Below are 18,714 nucleotides of genomic sequence, written 5' to 3'. Positions count from 1 at the left end.
TACAGTGATCAAGTCAATTGTATGCCTGAAAAGCTGCACTTCGGAGATTAAAGCTGAAGACTGCTTTCAGAAAAATTAACATGGAAAACTGGAGCTGAACAGGTTTGATTTCAATACATGTACGAAATTACTTGATCTAGATCTGTATTCAGTGATAATTTGCAAAGGATACTCTAAACTCCTTTTGATTCCATTTCAAATAAACCACAAAGAAAGGTCTCGGTTTTGGGTTTTTTTTGATGGAGTTGTTAAGATTGGATAATATTTACAAGTTATGATGTGAAATTCCCCAGCATACAGCACCCAGCCCTGCAGTTATCTCCGTACCACCCACAAGAGTGAATATAGAAAGTAATGACATTGAGCAGATTTCACCTTGCACTTAAAATTGTCAGCTTATCTGAAATACAATAGGTGAAAATATAAAACTCAGATGAATGTAAGCAGGCAACAGTGAGTTGTAAAACAGCTCTGTCAAAGGGCACAGAAATTCATACAGGACAATTGCTGCTAAAGCAAAGAAAGGCTGCAAAATGTCTGTGACAAACTCAGTCTGGAATATGATCCAAATCCATGCAAATCTAAGGGAAAAAAAGATGAACCCGCATGTTCTTTAATTAAACATTGCCAGATGGCCTGTATATAGTGCATGGATTTGGGTCAGCCTTTGCTCTAAGTGAAATTCATATGTGAAAAGCAGAAAATCTACTACCTGCACAGTTCTGTATTTGCATGGTAGAAAAATATGGAAATGATCCTTGAAAAGCACAGCCAAAACATATTTGGAAATTTTCTTATTTAAGTTTTTTTTTCCCCAAAAGTTACAACAATTTTGCCTGTCCAGGGGTGATGACAGCCCACTTTGCATTACAAAACTGCAGCTCTGTAAGAGTGAAAGTCTAACTAATCATCTGCAACATGAGGGAAGGGAAACAAAGTTCAGGCCAACTTTATTCTGCCAACTGCTGGATAGTCCAGATTTCTGAACTGTTTACAAATCAGGAATACATAGGTTGATATAGGTTATCCCAGATGGCATATATTATTGAAATATTTATTTTTAAACGAATAATTGCAAAACTACATCCATGGGAAGCATTTATAGCGCACACAGTTCTTTGAAAGTGCTCCCCAGCTCAACAGTCTGTCACGTGTACCAAGCACATGGTGATTAATCCACAGTCAGAGACAGTAATTGCAAGTTATGCACCTTTTGGAAGTTACTACAGGGCTGCTATCTGGGCAGCTAATGCTGTCTTTTATCAGAGAGGCCCTAAAGGTACAAGTAGTAAATTAGACATAATGTTTCCATGGCTAAAGTCCAGATTAATAGTTTCACTACCTAAAATGAACATTTTTCCTCAAAACACCCTTCTCTGCTTCTCTGGCATTATTGCTGGCCAGAACTTTTAAAGCAGTTACTAAAACTAAGGTCCTGAGTGTCAGTATTTTGTTCAAGTACAAGATCTACAAGCAAAGCCAGACTGCCACACTTCACTCTGTTTCACTTTGCTTCCGAACACAGTTTTCTTTCCTAAGAGTAAAAACACCCATAATGAGATTTTTACTTTCTTTAATTTAAAGATTGTATTACAGAAAAGTTTAATAAAGGAATCCTTATAAGGATTAACTCTTGACGTAATATATTGCCAAGATACAGTGTAGCTGCAAGGGCTCCAGGTGAACCTTCATATAAGTTGCTTTCTTACATACACAGTCGTTGAACAACAAAAATGGTATTCCCCATCTGTAAGAGAAGACAGTGGTATTGAAACAGTCCTTTTACCAGTATGTTCTGGTTTTCCCAAATCAGAAACACGCCATATTAAACCTGTAAAATCCTACTATACAGAAAGGTGATAGAGATGAATTTTCTAAAGATTGCAACTGATGAAACACTAAAATGAAAACTAAGGAGTGTTGATTATGCAAAATGGTTTCTCTTTTACTCTCAGCTCAAATATACTAAGAAACATACAAATATTTTTGATAATCTAGTTCCAGATGAACTCAAAACACTGAAGTAACATATACAGGCTAAGAGAATTCAATACTGTTCCAAGGCACTTACTGAATCTCCATGACTAGATGAAAACCAGAACAAATTAGGTCTGACAATTAAACAGTATATAATATAAAAATAACCTTTTGCTTACAATTTACAAAATGTATTACAATCTTTATCTCTGCTAACCTGCAATTCTGGCTGTGTGTGTCCAGCAATTTTTGTAAAAAACCCCAGAAACTATTTTCTAAAACTTCAGGGCAAATAATTTACAAATAAGGTACACAAAAATTTAGATCATGCAGAGATTTCTTACATCTTCTGTTAATATTTTATGATTGCAACTTTATCAAATTATATACTTACTTGCCCTGTACATATACAAAATAATGCATACATGGTACTCAAACGTTAGCAAAAAGTAGTCCATAAACACAATCTGTCAAAAGTATAACTATATTAACATATGTCTACAAGCAGCGTGTAACAGGGTTAAAAGACATTAAGGCAATAATACTTGAAGTTACAAAATAAATCGTATTAATACTTTCTCCTAAGTGTAGTAAGGCAGGTAGATGGCCCCAGCAAAAAGTTAAGTTGTAATACTGGAATCCACTGTTGTGAACCATGTGTCAGGTTTTGCGTGGGATGTACTGCAAAGAGTGTACCATGGATAGTTAGATCTACACTGCTCTGTGTTAGTTGCCCCCCAGAAAAGTGGAATACTATTTTTCTAGTTCTCAGTGGCACTTGAGTTTTCCAGTAGAACTTATTGATAGTATGTCCATTCGTTCTTGGATCATGTCCATTCTGAGGGTGGCTCTCTTGGTCCTCTGGGCTTTGCACAGCGGTTACCAAAACCTAAGGAAAGAAATGTATTTAATATTCTGTCCACTCAGACAACACAGGTTCACAAATGCTGGCAGCAGTCAGAAGGATCACTAAGACTTGCTCCAGCTCTTACAGAACAGGTTTATTCTCAGGGCTAGAAAACAACTTTGTAGTATGAGGAGTTCTAAAGGCACTATGGCCACAGGAAATAGAAATACAAGGAATTTGTATATCATTATAGTTCACTATTTAAACCTCACTGGAAAGTATTTATCAGTAAATATAGTATTATAGCCCTTGTTATCTTTCTTTTCTCCTTCTATGCACATCAAAGCAGTTATCAGGTATTATTTCCAAAAGTTTTCAGTGCTCTAGAGACATTATATCCCATTTGACATATTCTATATTTTACACACTCTGAAAAAAATGAAGTGAGGAATTACTCAGTCGTTGATTCTGGGAAAAATTCCTTCAGCAATGCTGAAGAGACAAGGCAGGCTTATTTGTCTGCATCTCACTGAGCTGGAGGGAGACGGTAGTAGCATTAATCCAAATCAGTACCGTTAATGAATCCTCTGTTTAATTCACCTAGTGATTATGTTTTGAATGAATTGTAATTACCAATATCTGTTACTTCTGCAGGAAATTCTGAAATTTGACCTCTTGTATCAGTGGAACCGGAAAAAGAAATCTGAGGTAAAATGTCAGTTGGTGTTTTGTTGCTTCTTTCAGGATGATCTGGAAAACACACAGACCACAATCACTTGGTCACCACTGTGGCAATGCCACTTGTAATTGAAGTCCAGAAAACAACTGGCATCAAATATTATTTACAAAAATAAAGCTTTAAAAGCCAATTTCCCATTTCTTAAAAATGATACTTCAAAACTGTTTATGAAGCAAATGTTCAATGACAGTGACACATTCCTGCTTGCCAAATCTGGATTATTGTTTTGTCTTACAGTTTGCATGGATATTTGAAATCCCACATAGCATCTATTTATAGCAAAAACCCACAAGATGCCATTTAATGCATCAACATAAATGCATCTGTTCATGTTCTTTCTAAGCTAAAGGTGCTTAGACATGATAGGTAAGTATGTGTTGCATTACTTGTATAACCACTCTAGTAGCAAATCTGTAATATTTCCTAAACTAATTTATTTTAAAATAAACTGCCAGGTATTTAACAGGCAGCTCCAAGTGGGCAGTACAAGCCCATTCAAGCAGATACAGAAGAAACATGCAGACAATCAGGTTACAGCTGAAGCAGGTTGCTGCAAAGTTAAACGTCAGCTGGTAGACCACACTTCCTATTGAAGCCTTTTCAGAAGAACAAAAACTAAAGACTTGGATAAATATGCAACATACATATAGATACAGTTTAAAAATAGAAGGCCTTTTCAGAAAAGCCAGTGTTTTGACAATCTACTTAGATATCTTCAGAGCAAAAGCAAATTTTTGTTCAGTAGGAAAAACATATTTTGGAAAAAAAAATTAGAAAAGCTTTTCCACTACTTACCAGGTAGTAGAGGTGAAGTTGTTTTCAAACTCTGTTAATGAGAGATATATAAAATAATTATATAAACCACTTGCAAAACACTAAAAGAAAATAAAAGATTTAAGATTATGAAAACACCTCCAAAAACATACATTTGTGGAAATACCTATTTTCCTTCACATTTTTGGCTTGCTTCAACGCTGACAAAAATGCTACAGTAGTTAATAAGAAAATTTACTATTAGAACCTTACTTAGCATTTAACAAAAATTTGAAAATATGACACTACAAATCATTTGCAAAATTAGGTAGGTTAGTTCTCATACTACGTTTATAGCCCCTGAAAACTCACATCTACGTTTTTTGTTATTTTGAAGTGAGGTATTGGGGTTGCATTAAAAAAAGGCACAAATGTAAAAAAGATTTACAGGCTTTTGAAGTTTTGCCAGCTGTTCATGCTGGATGACTTCAAGCTAGACGACTGAAAAGTGAAATCTGATGGGCAAAAAATGGTTTGTTTAAAATAAATATGGACATTAGGGAAAACCTTTATCAGGCAGTGAAACGGGTGATATTAAGTGTCTGTCTCTGGAGGTTTTTAAGACCTAACTGGATACAGCCCTGGTCAGCCTGGGCTTAGGCCCTGCTTCATGCAGCAGGTTAGACAAGAGACTGCAGATCTCTTTCAGTTTAAATTGACTTAAGATTGATTAAGGGCAGACAGCAAGCTCTATAAAAGCAGCACATTTACACTCTGAAGGCCATAATTTAAGGTATATTAAGGATGACTTCTCTTAAAAGTATTGCTGAACTTAGAAAACCGGATAATTTCCTTGGAAAGAAAACACTCTTAATACATCAGTTCAGCAGCTCGGGCGGAGGAAAAACTGGCCAGTTGGAGACGACCAACAGCTGCACCTTCTCACAAGTGTGTATTTTGCTTTTTGTTGTGTCTCCCCATAGAACTAGAAATGACTGATTAGTATAGACTTGTCTCCTACACTTACTGTGGAGGCTGCTTGCTCAGGGAGATGCTGATCACGCAATATGCTCCACTCCGACTGTGCAATCACAACTGGCTTCAGCAAGGGCGTGCCTAGGAAAAATTAAATCAAACTCAACATACTTGAGCTCTCCCCATGATCAGGCTTTAGTACACAGCATTAGAAATGTGCTCTAAAGCAACTTTTTTTAGATTAAATGCTTGTAAAACCATGAAAATCTCTTTATGCGAAAAGTGTTCAAGATAAGGCAAAATGCCACAATGTAATTCAAAAGACACAACTGCAGTGCTTGCAGCGTGGATGTTCATTGCCTTCCTTTGAGGGTTCCTAACCAACAGGGGAATTGGTTTCTTTTTCAAGGATGTTTCAGAAATTTTGTTACATCAGCTGTGCCATAACAGTATGTGTTTTTCAGATCTGCTAAGTTAACACACAAGTCAGGACAGCCACACCTGTCCTTTACAGACATCATGCAAAAACACAAACAAAATGCAAGTGTTTTTAGTTATTCCAGTCCCAGAAAGATTTATTTTTTTTAAAGGAAATAGCTTTGTTTCTTGTCTTGTCACAGAAAAGGAGCAAGTCCATAATATTCAGAGGATGACTTTGACTCTGTTCTACCTATGCTTATGATGCTCAAGGGACACATTTACAAAACTTCAATGTTTTTACGCTGAAAGCATCTAGATTAACTACTTGGGCCAAAAATTTTTGAGTTTCACAATGACACTAAACAAAAGCCTCAGTAAATAACTGCATCATACTAGGTTTTCTGGAAGATACCAAGCATCAGCCTAATTCATCACTTAATTTCAATTAATCTGTCTCGTATTCTGCCATTACTAGCTTGATGAATGAACTATGACAATAGAAGCACATCACTCGTGTCAGCTTTTTCTTTCAGTTACCCTTTTGATACAGGTAAAGAGTGAACTGCATTCAACTTGGAACAAACTGGGCTTGTTCACTACATGCAGTGCAGTATGATGCATCATCATCTTTCCTTTCCCCAAGAAAGGGGAATCAGATAAGCACAGTTCATGTGCATTCCCATTCCCTACCTGGGAGCAGCAGGAAACCAAAATAACTGGGAAATTCCCTAACTGTACTGCATTTCCCCAGTGTATCTCATTTCCATACCCTTCAGAATGAAAACCAGGTCCATTAATATCAAAGTCTCCAATTACTTAAATATCATATAACAGCAAGTTTAGTCAGAAGATGAAAAATAATTTCACTGTGTTCAAGAGCTTGTGAAAATTAAACCTCAAAATAAGCTAGTATACATGCTAGATTTCATTCATTTTATAATTTGCTCCAACAGATTAACCAAAAGCAGAGAGTATTGGTATTGTATTCAAATACAATGCTGAAATGCTTTTCACATTTTATCTCTAGTTATCACAAAACATCAAAAACTCACTCTGTTCACTTGCTAATACAAATGATTCTGGTGTTCTTTCTGGGAGCGGGGGAGAGGATTCTTCACTAGCATCAGCATCTAAATCAAATATGACATTTAAATAAGTTAAAAAACACACTTAGATTTTCCTCCTAAACTTCTAGAAGTTGATCTTTTGATACATGAGATAATCCTAAACTCAGTATAAAAACTTATAGCAAAAGAACAGCTTGCTCTAAATATTATAAAACATTTGGTTTACCAAACTAATGCCCTGGAGCAACTTCATAGTAACAACACTAAGTTCACATTAAGAGAGTAGGATCAGTTTGTGTGTTATGCAAAAAAGAAAAGGAAAACACATTTTCAGACTAAATAATTTGGAGGAAAAAGACCTCAACAACTCCGATGAATACTTTTTCTTCATTATTTCAGGTCCCAGTTTTGCTTCTCAAGTCCATCAGCTTCCACACCACTGATATAACCTAGTTAAACAGTCTAGTGCAAGGTTTATCAACCAGAAGGGTAAATAGGAGCCAGAGGAGATGGTTACTGTTGGTGCCAGTACCACATCCTATCCCCAGTCTGTTCCCTCTCACCTCTCAGGAGTGTACTAACACAAGCTCTTCTGGCAGCAAAAGCCCCACTCTGACCTGCTAGAAAATCTGAAGTAGTAATTAAAGGTTTAAAACAATTTAAATTAGTTGCTGCCATAAAAAATCTCATCTGACAACTGTACTCTGCACAGGATTCAAAAATATGAAGACACATTTCAGCTAATGTAGCCATGGAGCTTGACCTGCCAGCATGCCCTGCTGCTGCAGGGACAGAACTCCAACAAGCTGCACAAGCCACTGTGTTCCAAGTGACTTCTGAGACCTGCTCCATCTCAAGTTTACTATACAGCCTAAGAAAACCTTCATTAATGGAAACGACCTCTATAAAACCAGAAAATAAAGCCATATGCACAGATATGCACTAACAGAAAGTGAGTTTTTAGGGTTTTGTTTAGGGTGTTGTTGCTGCTCTGGAGTTGTTGCTGTTTTATTGTTCTGTCTGTTTGGTTTTTTTCTTTTTAGCTCAGGGTACAACTACTTTTCACTTCATTTGAATTAAAAAGAGGATTTAACCATGGTAAGATCATGCACACCAGCAGTTATGGTTAAGCAATTAGGCTGCTGGTAAGTTCACAGGCAAGTTTCCCCAATGATTGCACCCATATTCCCAGCTTCAGACAGAAGACTCCTATGCAGTATGAAATTGAGAAAGTCACTGTAAAACAGGGCTTAGAATCACTGCTGTAAAGCCATATAACCCTATATTCTTGAGTTCCAGAGGGATTACAAGACCTGCAACCAGAATATAAAATGGGAAGTGTTCACTATCATACAAAAAGGGATCAGATACACCCTAAATAAAAAGAGATAAATGATATAAAATTAATGTCAAAATTTTAATCCATTCCTGTGAAATCATCAACATACCAGCAGCACAAGGGCTGTACTGTTATTTCAGGACATTTCTGATACACAGTTACATGAAACAAACTCTAGAGTGACATTCCTCCCATTCTTTATCATTTATGGCATATCACTTATTTTATTTGCACGTTCTTATAGCATCTACATAATGAGATGCATGGAGAGGTAATGATTTCCAAACAGTGATAAACAATTATTGCCCTGGGAAAGACGAAAAAAATCCTGGCTAAAAGGAGTATTGGAAAAATACTATAGCCTGTAAATCTAAAAAACAAATCCAAGCAAGACTACTTAATAAAGTTGAAATAACAATGACAAAGGGCTTTGTAAGCTCTGCAGAGCATTTTTGAAGTGTCACAATCTAAAAAACATACATGTATGTGCAAGTATTGTTCTGTCTGTATACATAATGTAACAAAAATCTATAGAAATAGATTGTTTTTAAGGCTGCAAAACAGTTCACATTGCTGAATACATGACTTTTGGTGAAAGCTTAGTTCACAAAGCCAGTATTTTTAATTCAGCTGGTTCTGCACCTCACATCATACACTGAGCCCCATTTCACCTCAAAGTCATGAAGTCTGCACAGACTCCTGAGGCGAGGCCATCACTGTAAGCAGCTCCAAGCACAAGAGCTGAGCTGAATCCAGAAGCTCATGTTCTCCTTTCAGCTCCACAGCCTTTGCACAAGCAGTTATCGAGGCCTAATCTGTTCTTCCCAGCTCTGTCCTCCATCTGATCTAAGTGTGCCAGCCTGACTGAAATCTGCATCTGCATGTTTTGGGACCCTTTGACAAACAATGTTGTAGCTTGCAAACTTCCCTTTCACAAAAAAAAAATTTAAAAAAGTTGTAAAAGATTAAAAGCCACTAAATAATTTTCAAAACACTAAGAAAGCATAACTTGGATTTTTAGATGAACGGCAATATTAGCTTGTCTACCCCGGCCACGTACAGAAAAAGAGGAAAGCACAGTTAAATATTTACAATGCTATTAAAATGCAAGATCCAAATCATGAGCAAGTTCAAAGACCAGCACGGTGAATGAGGTTACATCTACATTTTTAGGAACAGCACATCAACCGGTAAGCACGAATTTGTTCTGTATTTGGACAAGTCCGTTGAAAATACTTTGACTAGTCAAACCTCCATTATTATAGACACTTTCATGAAACTAGGAGTTGAGAAAAAAATGTGCCAACCAGTAACACAGAAACCTACAAATAAGAACACATTATAAATAAAGCATCAAATAAACGCTCACAATTAAGCTTTTGAAGCAGCTAATCAAGGTCTGTAGTACTTTATAACAAAAATAGTTCACATGCAAACTGAAAGTTGGCAGGAAAAGTGTTGTGCCCTCTCTGAAGCTGCCACACTGCACTGATTCAATTCACATTTAGAAAATTGCACTGAAAAGCAATTTATTTTGTCCATCTCTACAGATGCAGGTAGGTTAAAATGTAGCAATTCTGAACCTCAATGAAACCTACCTTTGCCATCTTCAGAAAACGTTACAGCTGTTAAGTCTTGCCTAGCAATAGACATTGGCAATACTTTCCTGGCAGAAATGTTTTCAGTACTAGTGGCAGCAGAGACTGTGGCACTTGCGGTTGACACGTTAGATGCGCTTTTGCTCACGGCTCCATCAAAGTTCACCTCCGTGTCAGAATCATCTGAATGGAGAGGATTAGTAAAACAGAGGGGTGCTCGGACAGAAATAGGGGTATGATCAACATTATCACTGGAAGGATGTTCAACTGTGGTGTTTGATGCTAGAGAGAGAGTTTTAACACCGTGACACAAGGTGTCTGAAGATGTGTCTCCAGACGCTGACGTACACAGTGCACTTTCAGGCCCATGTAGTGACCACGTGGCATGTCCCTTTTCTGTCAGAGGCAGACGGTCTGGTCTTGGTGGAGTATCAGACACCTGCTGACTTTCTGGTGAAGGTATTAAGGCTGTATTAGACTGTGGCACATTGTATTCCACACGTGAGTTTTGAGAAGCATCTACAAATGAATCCCCTGAAATCTGTTCCTGTGGTTTAAAGCTCTTATCAATTACAGAGGATGACACAGGCTTAATTTTAATTGCATGTCCCCTGTTCAACAGGGAGTTCCCATCAAAGCTTCGTGGTCCCTCCTGAAGAGGTACCTTCTTGATCTCAAAACTTAAGTTGCGCTCCAGCCTTTTCTCTGCACGTTCGCTGGGTTCGTTCTTCCCTGAATGTTCTGTTGACTTATTATAATTCTCGTTGAGGTCTGTTGAATGCTCTGATGAAACCATGTGCAAAACTGGCTTTGGATGGTATCTATCATTGTCCTGCCACACCGTAGTGACTGTTGGATAAGCTGATGGGGGAGATGGTGTTAAGATTGGTGGTACTGGCAGAGGCTCTGGAGGCTGCAAGATTTCTTCTTTAGCATCTCCTTCTACAAGGCAACTGCAGAACAAACAAAACACAATTGTCTAAGTTTTCTGTATTTTGATAAGATTTTAGGTAGCTATCTCCCTTTGCAGCAGTAATGTTTTCATACCAATAGCAAACTCCACACAGAGCTTCCAGTGCATACAGACAATGGTTATAGAATATGACTAATGGGGTAGGCAAGAACTAAGTCAACAGACTCAAAACATCTTTCAGAACATCACAAAGACATGCATTCAGGCCACAGCTAATCCTTCACTGATAGTTCAAAGATTGCTCACATCCTTTCCCAGAAGCATTTTTTCAAAGATGCTGTAAGACAGGCCCTCTTGTGGCAGCATTTCACTACTGAAGTAGTTCAGAGAAACTTGACACATGGAATTTAAATTTCAATAAAGCCAAGAAAAATTTCTTTAAAAAAAAAAAATCCTTACAGCCCACTTGATACTGAATATCTTCCTTCATTTTTATTTTTCTGCATATACCCAGGAGGATTTTATTTTTATATTGCTGTATTTAATACTCTGTGAATAGTTGTAAGGCTAATGATGCAGACCAAGGTTAGCTGACATGAGGTGCATACAGTATAAAGACCACTCACAGTAGAATATGTATGATCTAAATATATACAGTGCATATCAGTGAGACCACAGCACTTACAACTGCAGCTCATCTCAGGCTACTTAAAAGGAGAAGCTCTTCAAGCATATGGTCATTCTGCTTTCAGATTAGATGCAGGGTAATTGACTATAAGCATTTAGCATAACTGACAAAAGTTTTGTCTACAAACAGGAAATTAGGCATTTTTATAATTTTCATTCAGAGCTTTTAAAAAAACAGAAGGACCTGGACACACTCGAGAAGTGGGGCCATGGGAACCTCACAAGGTTCAACAAGGCCAAGTGCAAGGTGCTGCACCTGGGCCAGAGCAAACCCCTGGTATCAACACAGGCTGGGGGCTGAAGGGATTGAGAGCAGTCCTGTGGAGAAGGACTTGGGGCTGCTGGTGGGTGAGAGGCTGGACATGAGCTGGAAATGTGCCCAGAGAGCCGATTGTATCCTGGGCTGCATCCCCAGCAGCGTGGGCAGCAGGTTGAGGGAGGTGATTCTACCCCTCTACCATGAGACCCCACTTGGAGTATCCCATCTAGCTTGGGGCACTCCAGCATGTGAAGGACCACACAATGGCACAAGAATTTCTGCCTGTCTACAAGAGAAAGGCATCAGACAGGCTCTCATTACTTGTCTGCACGTCACATCACAAAGTCAAAGTGATACAAACTGATTTGCTCCCCTACTTCCAAACCAGGCCTAAAATGGATTCACCAAGTGCAAATTCTTGAGACCACCATGACCTTCAGAAAAACAAAACAAAATAACCCCAGGGGACTGCCTCACACTTGAGTCTTGTATAGAACTAAAAGCATATCTGACCTGGGACAGGCTACAGCACATGTTTCATCCCTGTGACTTCACTAGCACCAAGCTACAGCAGTATGGGTTGAAGAACTAAAATCCTTACAAAGGATTCCATACTAAAGAGAACTGTTTGGATTCTCAGTTTACAAAAATCCCAACCCCCAGAAGTACTGCAAGCTTCACAGCTTCCAAATTATCTTCTAAAAGTTACTGTATCTTTGTATCTGAAAAATCCCAAATCCCTTTGCAGTTCTCCCGAGTGACCTCTTTCATTGTCTGCTTGATTCCTGTCACAAAGAGTTGGGCCTCAAATTTCTTCTCTTTCTCTCCTCCCTGTGCTTGTATATCACTATTTTTCTTTACATTAAAACAGGAGGAATACAAAGCACATCAAAGCAATTTAACAGAAGTAACTGGGAACTTTTGCCTCTAGATGTTGTTGAAAAATGAATAAGCTTGAGACTAAGTTGTTTGCTTGAATTAGTAAAGAAAAGACAGGGAAAGGGGGGATGTAAGTTGTGCTCCAATTTAGTACACTCTAAGGACAGGAGAATTCCCTCCTCTTGGATTTCTCTCCTCTGTTCTGAATGGGGGAGGGGGACATGGAGAGGGAGAGAGAGAGCGCGCACTTGCACAAATGTTTACATGCCCCCTTTAGCAGCAGTGATGCTCGTCAGTAATCTCTACTAAATCCTCCTACTGAAAATAATGGTTTTCCCTTATTGACCTCATTTTTCTGACCCAGAGTTATACATGCAATCAGCAAAACTAATTTCTTATCTGGTACAGACATAACATTAAGCATTACAATTAGCTAAAGGAGCAAATTAGCATTAAAGTAGATATGACAAGGCTACAGGCCCACAATACCAGTCAAAATTCATTAAGTTCTTCACCAATTACTGTTCAATGAAATCACTCTACTCCCTTTGATTCACCAGTAAACAGAGACCCACATGCATACAAACTGTTCCCTCACATGTATCGATAGAGCTGATGACACGGGAAATGCTGCATAAATCAGCAACCTAAAAGTTGATTAAACAGCTTCCCTGTACACAGCTCAACAGAACTACTACAATGTTCTCCATTATATTTAAAGTTAGATGTCATTCCTTCACTCTTAAATAGGAGCTCACAGCAATCAAATGAGAAATTATTTGCCAAAATCATTCTTTCCCTTATTAATATTGAAGGATATCTGTCCTCAGAAATCAAGATGCCGAAATAGCATCCTAATGTAGTTTTTCTCTTTAAATAAGGAAACAGATGCCAATAGGTAAAAATTTTTCCATTTTACTGACATTTTAATATTATTATTATTATTTCACATGTTCTGCATTGCAAATAATGCTTTTGTTTGTTTCCACACAGCAGAAGTATTAGGATATGTACACATTCAGAAGGTCTCTGTTTGGCAGTAGCTTTTTCTAAAACTCTTGCCAGACAATCTTGGGCATTTTGGGCTGCTGCATAATGCATTCTTTGGGCATGTCCTTCAACAGCTGTGCTCCACAGACACTTCTCCCCCCAGAGGCAGAAAATTATCTGAAGATGAACTACTAATACTGTTACAAACAACAGGAGACAGTAAAGCCAGCTTGACTTAAAATACCACGAAACTAACAGAAAGCTCATGAAAGAGGATACTGAGATAGAAAAGAGCCAGTGAACCAAAGAAAGCCAGGCCAGTCAAGAAAGAGAATTAAGCTCTCCTGTATTAGACCTTTAAATAAACCCTGTATTGCTTTTATATATTGCAAAAGCAAGCATTTCACACGTACGTTTGTAAAACCCCACTGTGAACTAAAGAGATAGAAAGCTTTGTCATGACACAGCCTTGAAGTGTCTCTTCACTGCTACTAATCATCTTGGAATGCGACTACCTTGGCACTTCCTCATACACAACTGGATATAGAATTTCCTGAGGTGATCAAGGCAGCTTTTTTGTACCCTTTTATTGCCACACAGCCTGAGCAGCTGATGCAGTGCCCTGGTGCCAAAGGCTTCTGAGGTGTCAGGTAAACCATGATTTACGTGATAATGACTTTTTAAAATTATTTGTCATAATAACAGTTTGTCAAAAGTACTGCAATTTGTTTAAAAAAAAAAAAAGCCCTCCCACAGCTTTCCACCAAAAACGTATACATGAAAAAAGGCAAAACTAAAATGAAGTGATGGCAACATTATTTTTGCTTTTTCTGCAATGCATTATAAATTTTTACAATGTTTTACAATTCCATTAGGAAAAGAACTATATTATTAAAACTAGGCACCATGGATTCAGATGTAAATGAAACTTGGCCAGTGTTCAAAAGGAAAAAAGAGCCTTAAGTAATCCACAGTTATTCTATGCAGCATACCGTGGGGTGTTTCAAATAAAAGAGAGTGATGCCAAGGTCATGGAATGCAGCTGCTATGATCAACCAAAAATAGATAACAAGCTCTACACCCTCCCTCATAATTAAAATAGGAAAATTAAACTAAACGTAAGCAGGTTGAAGCTAGACAACCACATTATTCTACTTTAGCATTAAATCACTGCCATCCATGCGAAAGAAAAGCTGCAGTTCAGTGAGCGAAGCTGTCGCAAACTGTGCTACAAATAATTTGTATGGTAAAAAAATTATATGGAAGTATAACGAATGAATAAAAATAACCAACTGGTGAATTTATCTAGTAAAATTTACTTACCAAGGTTTATTGGTTTTTTAATTGTGGCACACAAATTACAGACAGCTAACTAAGATGGAACACCAATCAATCTTAGCTTTGCAGAAGATGCAGAGACAGTTTGCAGGGCTTGATATGAAACAGAATAACACTTAACCCTGGAAATGTGTTTACTGTCATTAGACTGAAGTCCAACTAATCTGATGAGAAGTTAAACTGCTACATATTTCACCTTTTCTCCTTCAGACAGTAGCATGTAGCTCTTCATTACACTGCATACAAAAAAGCTGTTACCTCATCTTTGCTTTCTGTGAGTTTATGTCTGAGTTTCTGCTTTTATTTCAAACTGCATTTGAACTTGAAAATAAACTTTGAAAATAAAGAACTTTTTGTAACCAAGCCTGACTAAAATAAACCACCTCTTCTTCTAAATACTTCAGAATTAACTACTAAATACACAAATATTTCAAGGACTAATATTTAAAGATATTAAGATACTCTTCCTGCCTTCATCTGAAAATAGTTAAATATGTCTAACAAAGAACACTTTGCATCCCCTCAAGTCCTCCAAAGAAATTTAACAGTTCAAGGTGTCTTTCACTAGAAGTGATCATCAACTGCAAAGCCAAGCAATTTCTAGAATAAGGTGCTGATGTGTGCACTCATGAGTTGCTCTTGTTTACCTCTGTAATAATCAAGGGATAATATTAGAATTTTTTTATGTTGACACCAAATGGAGAGAGACATTAGGTTAAATGACTAAGCTCATATATTGTACAGCAAATATTAATTACATGGAAGTATTACGAGGTGATAATAGATTGGAAGGCAATACAATTCCAAAACCTCTGCAAAACAAATATAGCTAGATGCTTCATGGTGAGCTAAGTAAATAAAATATCAATTTAATATGGATTTACTATCAGTAGTCTAAAGATACTTATAACTTCCAAGAAGAAACAGACATAAAAGCAGCCTAGAAGTTATACTTTGTAGCACTCCTTCCCCAACACACGGCCAGGCCAACAGAAGTACTAAAAGGATTAATTATCCCTCTCTGAGTAAGCTTCCTATCTTACATGATAAAAGTCTTTAGTGACATCTCATCCTTGCTTAGCCCAAACACTTTAAGAGGAAGAGATCTACAAGTTTAAAGAAGATACAGAGACAACGCCATTATAATGTCACAATAATGTCACAAATCAAAGAAGAGACAGGTGAGAAAGCCACCTTCACAGAAAAATTCTACCCCCTACTGAGAGGTTGGCCAGTGAAAAGGGCTTAGAGGAGATTTCACCCTCTCATCCAGCAAAGAGTCTTCGGGCTGTCAGAAAACAACTGATAGGCATCATAAGCTTTACTGTGTAAGCAAACATGCCTTGGTCTGGTAGCACTATGGCAGACAAGCACCCTGAGGTCAGCAGACAGAAATCAACTTTCCTCCTGCTCAGTCAGGATCATCTCGGGCAGGCTCACCTGGAACCAAGCTGTCCCACAGTACTCTGCACTATTAGTCACTGCAGCCCTTTGTGCTTTAGAAAACAAAGCAACTGCTAAGTCTTCCCTTAAAAAAATGCAAGTTGCTTTACTAATTACACACTCTAGAGCCAATTACAACACAGAATATAAAGAATTTAAAAGCCTTATTTCTTTTCAAAAGTAGTAGCTTTAGCAACTTGTTTGTAACCTCTTTAGAGACAGCACACACACAACTCGAGCACGCATTTGGCTGGCAACCTAAAAATGTTCCCTTCTCCATACGGGGATTACATTAGAATCTTTCATGGATTCTTCTCTCCCATCCTCCCCAGGAAAAGGATGTCAACCTATGCCAGAACATCCACAATACACAAAACCTGGCTCTATGTCCTGACTGAATCAGGCTGCAGATTTGTAAAGTTATCTCCCTCATCAAGATAAAAACCATTCTATTAGTGGGTATTCTGAGCAGATGTGACTAATAGTAAATGAAGTCTTTCCTCAGAAGCATCTTCCATGAGGGGTGTAATTAATTGTTTTTCAAAAATAATCTCCATTTTAGAAAGACAACAGCTTTGCTAAAAGCTTCCATTTATTCACCTCTAAGGAACCAAACTGCCTGCCAGTGCTGGCAGATGGAAAAGTATGAATTTATGGAAACAGGTCCAAAAAAGACCAGGATTTTAAGGAGAGATCAAAAGATTTTAACTTAATGCAGCAAGTAAAGAACAATGCAATACATATAAGACAGATGTGTGCTAAAACATGAATTATGCATATATTATTACATGAATATATAAAATTATAAAAAGCAATGTGCACCTAAGATTATTTCAAGAAACATTAATAAGGAAATTACCTATTGAACAGGAATCATAATTCTAATTTCAGTGACTAAGTTTCAAGAAGAGCTTGGAACTCATCATGAACACAGCTCATCTGTCACCACCTTAATCTACATAATTGAATACAATCACATCACCATCAATCTAAATAACGTAAAAAATACATTACCTACATAGCACAAACTGTGTCATTTGGTTGTAAAAAGCCCCAACTCATTTCCATGTCTCTTTCTTTTTTTATTTTATAGCAATAAAACTTTCCTTTTGACTAATTAATACATAAGAATATTAACTGGCTGGTGATTCCTTATGACATTCTACAACTTTAGGAAACCCAAGTGCTTATTTATGTCTATGTAACGACAGGCCATGTAGCACAGGCAAGACCACCTGCCAAGGTCCTATAAGCCTTCCACAAACTAGCTAGGGGACTTGGACACTTAGTTAAGGAGAGTTGCTTATTTAGCTCTCTTAATACTCAGGTTGGGTACCCATTTTAGGCTGATGAATCTGTTGATTCAGATTTACTTTTGGCTTTTTTAAAGTTAAGTCTATGCATTTTAAGAGCTAGAAAGGATTTTCTTTTTCCTCTGTTGTATGAAAAGACTGGTGAGATCAATTTTTCTTCTCAAGAAGAACAGCATTCTGTTGGCATACTCTAGTCAAAAGCAGTACTTATCTACTCACAGATAGTCATTGCAAGATTGAGATATTCAAACACAGACTTCTCAAAGATGTTAAAGGTTCTATTTAGAGTTAATTACAAGATTTCTATCTGCATTATGTACATTTCTATTCATAAATAGAAAAAAACGTATTTTCTTAAATCTTTTTAGTATCAGTAGCTTTATTCTATTTTATATTAATGAAACATGTCAATCTTTCAGTCTTTCAGCTTAAAACAGTCTATTAACATAGTTAACTACCTGCGGGTCCGTGGAGGCTTTGGTGGAGGAGAATCCTGTTTCTCAGCATCTGAAGAACTGACAGCATTCTCTGTATTGTTTTCATCCTGATTAAAAGAAAAAGGGTTTTTTTTTACTCATGGCTGTAAAGCTGATACACACAATATTTGAACTGTGAAGTTCAAAGATTCATAATAATACTTGACAATAATATATAACAACACAACCTATTTTTGTCTATCATATAGAGATCATTTTCAAAACTCTACTAAAGTGCAAAATATTATTCTGTATCTTGTGTATCCAACTTCAGATCTTTCTGACTAAAGATTTTGTTCTGCTTGTAATTGAATAATCTACTGCAGAAAATTCTCAAAAGCTGATCTTTCAGGTTAGTAGTGAGCAAGCTTTGTTACACTCTCCCAATTATTCATACTGAAAGCATTTATTTTCCAGTCTAATTATTTTTGCTTTTACAATCACTCCATTGGAGATAAGGGTTATCTACACTGTAGTATGAAAATGAGAATTTCAGCTACTGTAAAGTGACAAGTGGGTAAGATCTAATGTGTTGATCTAAAGCACTTTGAAATCATCTCTCGTTTGTGTACAATGAAGTTTAATTTACTCAGCAAAGCATGAAGATTTTAATTTTGCTTTAGGAGGATATATTTAGATATATTTTATGTATGTATTTATTTATAAATATATGTATCCATACACACTTCTATGTATATACA

The 18,714-nt window shown here is 37.2% G+C and overlaps 1 protein-coding gene across 3 annotated transcripts in view; it reads right to left on the bottom strand.

Annotated features, from left to right (window-relative positions):
• Positions 1-222: 222 nt before the first annotated feature.
• PTPN12 (protein tyrosine phosphatase, non-receptor type 12) overlaps positions 223-18,714 on the bottom strand; it is a 71,973-nt gene continuing 53,481 nt past the window's right edge. The window contains exons 12-18 of one of the 3 annotated variants that reach the window (XM_017811540.1): positions 17,996-18,081; positions 9,716-10,668; positions 6,764-6,841; positions 5,344-5,432; positions 4,359-4,389; positions 3,458-3,574; positions 223-2,866 (exon numbers count right to left, since the gene is read on the bottom strand). In XM_017811540.1, coding sequence (XP_017667029.1) covers positions 2,805-2,866; positions 3,458-3,574; positions 4,359-4,389; positions 5,344-5,432; positions 6,764-6,841; positions 9,716-10,668; positions 17,996-18,081 — 1,416 coding nt within the window. In that variant the 3' untranslated portion in view covers positions 223-2,804. The remainder of the gene's footprint in view (positions 2,867-3,457; positions 3,575-4,358; positions 4,390-5,343; positions 5,433-6,763; positions 6,842-9,715; positions 10,669-17,995; positions 18,082-18,714) is intronic. The other 2 variants (XM_017811539.1, XM_017811538.1) reach the window with 2 other exon arrangements.

This window comes from Lepidothrix coronata, unplaced genomic scaffold, assembly GCF_001604755.1.
Source record: "Lepidothrix coronata isolate B3197 unplaced genomic scaffold, Lepidothrix_coronata-1.0 Scaffold32, whole genome shotgun sequence".
Lineage (NCBI taxonomy): Eukaryota > Metazoa > Chordata > Aves > Passeriformes > Pipridae > Lepidothrix > Lepidothrix coronata.
The sequence above is the reverse complement of the archived record's forward strand: the minus strand, read 5'-3'. Positions and strand labels throughout refer to the sequence as shown.